The sequence below is a fragment of the Manis pentadactyla genome, chromosome 7 (assembly GCF_030020395.1).
Source record: "Manis pentadactyla isolate mManPen7 chromosome 7, mManPen7.hap1, whole genome shotgun sequence".
Classification (NCBI taxonomy): domain Eukaryota; kingdom Metazoa; phylum Chordata; class Mammalia; order Pholidota; family Manidae; genus Manis; species Manis pentadactyla.
In genome coordinates, this window is record NC_080025.1 from 125,603,800 (window position 1) to 125,610,108 (window position 6,309).

Below are 6,309 nucleotides of genomic sequence, written 5' to 3' on the forward strand. Positions count from 1 at the left end.
TTCATACCTGATCGAAAGCACTCAATTATTTGTTGAATACCAGATTTTGATGTCTGTAGTGGTTGCTGTAACAAAGGAGCATCTCCAGGTTCCAGGACATAAACTACATGGAAGACAAACACCCACCCCAATCCCCACAAAAAAAGGGTTATTTAAATCATTTACTATTGATGTAAAACAATGGTTTGCTATAATCATGTTAATGCTAATAACAGTTGATTGTATTCACAGTTGACCCTTGAACAACAATTAGGGACACCAACGCCCCATGCCCCCCACACACAATGGAAAATCTGGGTATAACTTTTGATTCCCCAAAAATTTAACTACTAATGAATGGCCTACTGTCTTATGGAAGCCTAACACAGTCAATTTGCACGTACTTTGTACTTATATGTATTACAGACTGTATTCTCACAATAAACTAGAGAAAAGGAGTATTTTCTCAAATTGTCACAAATCTCCAAAATATTTCCAATATATTTATTGAAAAGCATTTACATGTAAGTGAACCCACACAGTTCAAACCTGTGTTGTCCAAGGGTCAACTGCACTTCATCATCATCTTTGTAAGGCAAAACAAAATAATGGGAAAAAAATAACTAAAATTATTCTCAATTCAAGGCTAAATTAAAGCTACTTAAAGCTACATATTGGCATCAAATGCAAAGATATTACTATTTTGGTATTATTTGGTTCATATTTGCCATGTGTGCATTTTTATTCCCCTTGAAGAGGAACCACTATATCTAACCAAAATTCTAAGTCAGTGATGGCCTAGCCACACCTCATGAACCATTCCTAAACCCTCTGTATAATCTAAAACAGTTCTCTGGGCAATTACAAGAACAAAACTCAAAAACCACTACCTAAGTAAAGAACTGGTCAAGTGCACAATGACAGATGTTCAAGAATGTTCACTGCAGCACTACATATAATTGAGAGAATTTCAAACAACTTCAAAATCCTGCACTAGGAACCAGACTAAATTAACTATAAAATATCCATACAGCAGAATCTCCCTTGACTGTTAGAAAGCATGAGCTAGATCTACATGTACTGACAACAAAGGATATCAGTAATAGACTGTTAAGCAACAAAAATAGGTAAGACTTATAGAATATGATCTCATTTATATTAATATATATCAATAGATACAGGAAGAAATAAAGTTAACCTATATGTGTAAGTATGTACAAATGATTAAAAGTCTGATGGGATACCAACGTAACAAAGGTTCTGTCAGTTGTATGTTTATAGGGGTGATTTTCACTTTTTCTGCCTCACACTTCACTAGTGCTTCAGAGCCTGGGCTTTTAGAAGTTTGCATTCTAGAAAGAACACATTTTCATAGTAAGCAAAAATAATATTCTCATTTAAAAATAAAAATTTTCATTTTCATATACAGAAGCCTATATAATCCCTGCTTTCCAAAATTCTCAGATTAGCAGTATAAATAATAATAAATTAGATTACAGTAATAGGAAACAAGGTAACTGAGAAGGAAAACTTGAGTTTTTCCACATTTATCAAATAGAAAGAGATAAATGGTTGTGGTGGAGAAAAACCAGCCACTTTAAATCTCTTTTTTCAATATGCTATGAAGTTTATTCAAAGATTCCCCTCTCATCCCAAGATCACCTACTTAGTGTGGGGAGGTCAGGAGGGTTACACTTCAGTAACAGGTGCTGCTACTACTTCAGGGCCTGGGTTTGGGCAGCATTCAGCTTTCTGATAAGGGGGCTAAAACCAGGCTGTGCTGTATCAACACAGCCTCAGATTCTCTTTCAGGCTTCAAATTTTGTGCTCAGTGCACACAACTGGGAGGAACTATGTCTCAAGACCAAGTAATTTCATTAAGCGGTTTTCCCAATTTTCAGAGATATTTTATGAATATTTTAAATGAATTAAGAACATCTGACATTAGCACTACCTGCAGCGATTAAGAACGTAAGATTCTAGACCTGGACTGATTGTGCTGAAATTCTTTTTCCACCACTTACTGGATACAACTATGTCAAGTTAAACTCTCTGATCTCTTTTCTCCTATTTAAAATGAGGAGGATAATCAAAGTACCTAAATCATAGGGTTATGTGAGGATTAAATGAGCTGATGCAGGTAAACTGGTTAAAACAGAACCTGGGAAACAGTAAGTGCTCAATAAAAGTTCTATCACCACCATCATTATCGTCATGTACAAATCAATTGTTTTCCTGACACCAAAAAATGGAAAGATCTTTTCCAAAATCTAAGAGAATTAAACCCCTCAGAGAAACTATAGCAGAAATTTGTAAATAGACTGATGATGCCATTTATTTGGATTAGATGGATCTCTTTTCAGTATTTGTACATTATAACAATGGATGACTTGTTTACAAAAAGAGAAGATGGAAATTGTACAATTGTAAAGAACTAAAAGCTTCAAGGTCTGCCTCTATACAGGGCAAGAATTCTAGAAAGGGAAAATGAATAAATGGTAATGAATAAGGAAGGGGCTATGGTAAAAAATGAAAACATCTCCTTAGAGTTGCCTTTCTTCACTTAGGTACAGGCTCCAGAAAACTTCCTATAATATACCAGCTTCCACTTCCACATGACAGCGTCTGCCTTTAAAGCTAGAGCACACTGTTACCCACCACCTTCAGACCACCACTACTGCTAGAACACATATACATCCTAAGACACCATTCAAAATAAGCTCAAGTTTGGCTTAGTTATGCATCCACTTGGTATATACATCTGTGTATTTCCCATTGTAAGAAAACTATGCTTTCTTCATTTGAAAACATACTCTCAATCCTAAAAAACTTTATATATTAGTATCTATAAAACTTCCTCTTACATATCCTACCATCCCTCCGAAGATCAGTTTATATAACCATTTAGGATAAAAATACCATCTTCCTCCAACCAAAAACCCAAACCCTCAAAATTGACATCCAAGAACACACTTCCCAGAATAAAAACCCTACTTTTTCAAAAGTCTCTCCTCCCTTAAAACAAGCCCCTTACATGATTCATCTACTTACGATATCTGGGATTTGCTTTCAAATAACAGAGGATCGGGGAGCAGTAGGGGGTGGAAAAGAGAATTGTGGGGAGAGAAGAATACAGGTGAAAAGAAATTGTTGATGTATTGCTAACTGATGGAGTTCTGTGATGGTTACATCAGGTTTCTTATACCATTCTCTCTACTTTTCAGTGTTTGAAAATTTCTATAATGAAAAATACTGTTATATAACTAAGACAGTACCTTACATATACAGACAGGCTTATAGCACCATCTTTCAGTACAAATTGGCCCATTCTATCAAGGCCTCTTCAAAAATACACTGCATTCATTTAGAGACTCATCCACTGTTCACACTTCAAAAAAGGACAGCCCTTTCAGGAGAGCCTATTAAACGAATTTCTCAAACATCAGGTCACCTTCTTTTATTTAAGATTATCCTCTTTTAAAAACTAACACACCATTAACACATTAACATATTCCTCTCAGTACGAGAAACACCTTCCCGTTCAGCACACACCTTCCTCTGAAATAATGACAATTAACTAACTGGTAAGTGAAAAAACTTCTAGCTTTCCACTGAACTAAATCCTCAGGAAGTGTTTAATTCTACTTAAGTGAAAAAACTCTAACTACTTTTGACTGGTAGTCTGAAAAATAAACTGCATGTAAAGTTTCTGGCAGAAGAAAACTGAAATTTTTAAATGAATCCAACTTACATGATTTCTTGTTAATAAGGGAGAAAAAAGCAAAAAAGTTCCAGTGTATATTAAAAAGTTCAACTCTGAGAGCATCTTTAAAAAGACATTAAAGTCCCTAGAAAACTTTATCAGAAAACACTAAAAAAGGCATGGCCACAAATTATCTTGTTAATTTGTTTATGTTCATCTTTTCCCACTTAAAATTTCTACGAGGAAATGACCTGTTTTGTTCACCACCTATGTCCCCCTTGCCTTAGACAGGACCTAGCAAATAACAGGTGCTCAATTAAAATTTGTCAAACAAATGAACAACCAAGCTTTGCCTAGATAAGCTATAATAAAATAACATTAGCTAATTCAGCTTATATTACTTAAAATTGTTCTCAGAAAAAAACGAATAAAAGGTCAGAGGAACACAAGTAAAAAAGGCATTCACAAGCCTTCTACTTCATAACTCCAATCAACATTAGGTAAAACAGAAGTGATGTAGCTTCAATTCAAATACACGAAACATGCAGTATGAAAGGCTGCTGAAAGTGAGCTAGGTTGAAGGCAGTCGAACACAAAGTGGATCCCATCCTGCGACTGCCTGTTTTATTAGCTAAGGTGAGTTATTACTGATTTTCAGCAAATCAGTGGGGTCACAGCACAAACTTTATTCTCATTTGTACCAAAGTTTTCTGAAAATGGAAGTTCTTTCCCTTTACTACTGCCATTGTCTTCCCATTAATCAAAAAGGTAGTTAAAATGAACTCTGTGATAAAACCAAGTACATTGTTACAGTTAAAATAACACCAACAAAAAGCATGCAAAAGCATAAAAAGCCCTAAAGACTTTTAAGCCAAACATAATGATAACTATTAGAACTAGAACAGAACAGCCTTTATTTGGTTTACTGACCATATGTATTCAATGATTTCCTTTTAGGTCATACTCCTAAATGTTTGTGACAAAAGCCATCAAATTTCTAATAAGCAGAAAACCTATCAATAATTTATATAGCACATTTTTCAAAGTTTTCTAAGACCCCAAAAAGCAACTTTTTCACATCATAAATTCAACTAAAGTTCCACTGAATAAACTATCTCAAAAATACTTATTCTGTCTAAATAATCAGATCTTTCATTTTGCAATACAAGTTCTGTCCAAGGAATTTTTTTAAAAAGGTCGTACTTAGCAAAACCTGATTCTCTCAACAAGTTCAGTTCAACAAACTTTTATGAGCTCAAACATACTCATTTTTAGACTTTAAGTGCTCTGATAAAAATGCATGAGAAACTTTAAAAGTTTAAAAGAAACAGCTTCCACCAATATCAATACTAACAATGTTACTACCTATTTTTTTCCTCTCTCTTCAGTTTTAAACATTGGCAAAGTTTGAGGCCTACTAACTGCAGGCTGCCTTGAAAGAGAAGGAAAAGGAACTGAGTGATTGATGTCGTGGAAAAGATTTAAGGTGACACTTGCTGTACTTTTTTTTTAGGAATCAAGCAGGGGAGACCTCTTGTTCGTACAAGCTTTTAGCTTCATAACTAGTTTTATGCTGGGGCAAATTTATAGCCTGCTTACTTAGGAATGACTTCTTGGGCAGAAGATAAAGAAAACCAAAGGAAAGAGAAGGCAGAGGGCCACTGACAGGGGACAAAACTAACTAGAGAAAGGGGTATACCTGGTTCACAGCATCCGTGATGATGGTGGTCAGTCTGACAGTATTTGTCCCTTAAAGGCATTTTCAGTGGGCGCGACCTACTTTCCTTTCAGTGTAAGAAGCTCTTCATTGCGGCTTGGCTGTTGAAAGAAGCACAAACCCGTCACTCACCCTGAACTTCCTGGGGGGGCTCCGGCTGTATTTTCCAGATGCGTTCCCTTCACCCGCCCTCTTTCCCACCACGAACCCGCACCCTCCTCTTGAGCCGAAAAAAGAAAAATGCACGATGTCTTCTCCAGCCCAAACTCCCGCACAGGTTCATCGCCCTACCCGGAAACGCAGCCTCGGGCGCGCAACGCAGAGAGAGGGCCTGGCCCACAGCGCGGGCGGCGGCGGCCTCGCCGTCCGGGAAGGGCGCGCGCGGAGACGGAGGCGCGGAGCAAGGCGGGCACGGCCGACGCCGCCGGGGCCCGGGGGGCGGTGGGGCGAAGGGCGCAGCGGCAGGGGCAGCAGAGGTGCGGCTCCCGCCGGGGGCCGACCCGCGCCGTGCCCTCCCGCCACGCACGTGCGTTGGGGTCCCCCCGGCACAGCCCCGGTCCCAACAACCAAGTGCGCCCAACTTACTTAACTCCAAGGGCGGGCCGGCCAGCAGGCGGAAGGAAGGCCGGGCGGCCGCGGGGACAGCCTGGCGCGGGAGGCAGCGGCGGGCCCACCTGGCGCAGCGTCGGCGCCCCGCGCGTAAGGAACTGGGGTTCGGTCCCGACGCGCTCCGAAAGAGTCCCCGCCGTCGCCGACGCGGAAGCGCCACAGCTCACCACGTCCCTCCGCGGTCCGAGGCGGCGGCGGCGCACGGCGTCCCTCCCCGCTGTGGAGCTGGGCGGGCGGGCGGCGCGCTGGTGCAGGCAGTTGACAGGAGGAACCGCCCGGCAGCAGCAGCCCTGGCCGCCGC

The 6,309-nt window shown here is 40.0% G+C and overlaps 1 protein-coding gene across 4 annotated transcripts in view; it reads right to left on the reverse strand.

Moving 5' to 3' along the window:
• ZNF800 (zinc finger protein 800) overlaps positions 1 to 6,309 on the reverse strand; it is a 52,022-nt gene extending 45,713 nt beyond the window's left edge. For 3 of the 4 annotated variants that reach the window (XM_036909112.2, XM_057504742.1, XM_036909114.2), the window contains exons 1-3: positions 5,985 to 6,125; positions 5,382 to 5,500; positions 8 to 103 (exon numbers count right to left, since the gene is read on the reverse strand). In XM_036909112.2, coding sequence (XP_036765007.1) covers positions 8 to 103; positions 5,382 to 5,442 — 157 coding nt within the window. In that variant the 5' untranslated portion in view covers positions 5,443 to 5,500; positions 5,985 to 6,125. Of the gene's footprint in view, positions 1 to 7; positions 104 to 5,381; positions 5,501 to 5,984; positions 6,126 to 6,175 lie in introns of those variants that run through there. The other variant, XM_057504743.1, reaches the window with a different exon arrangement.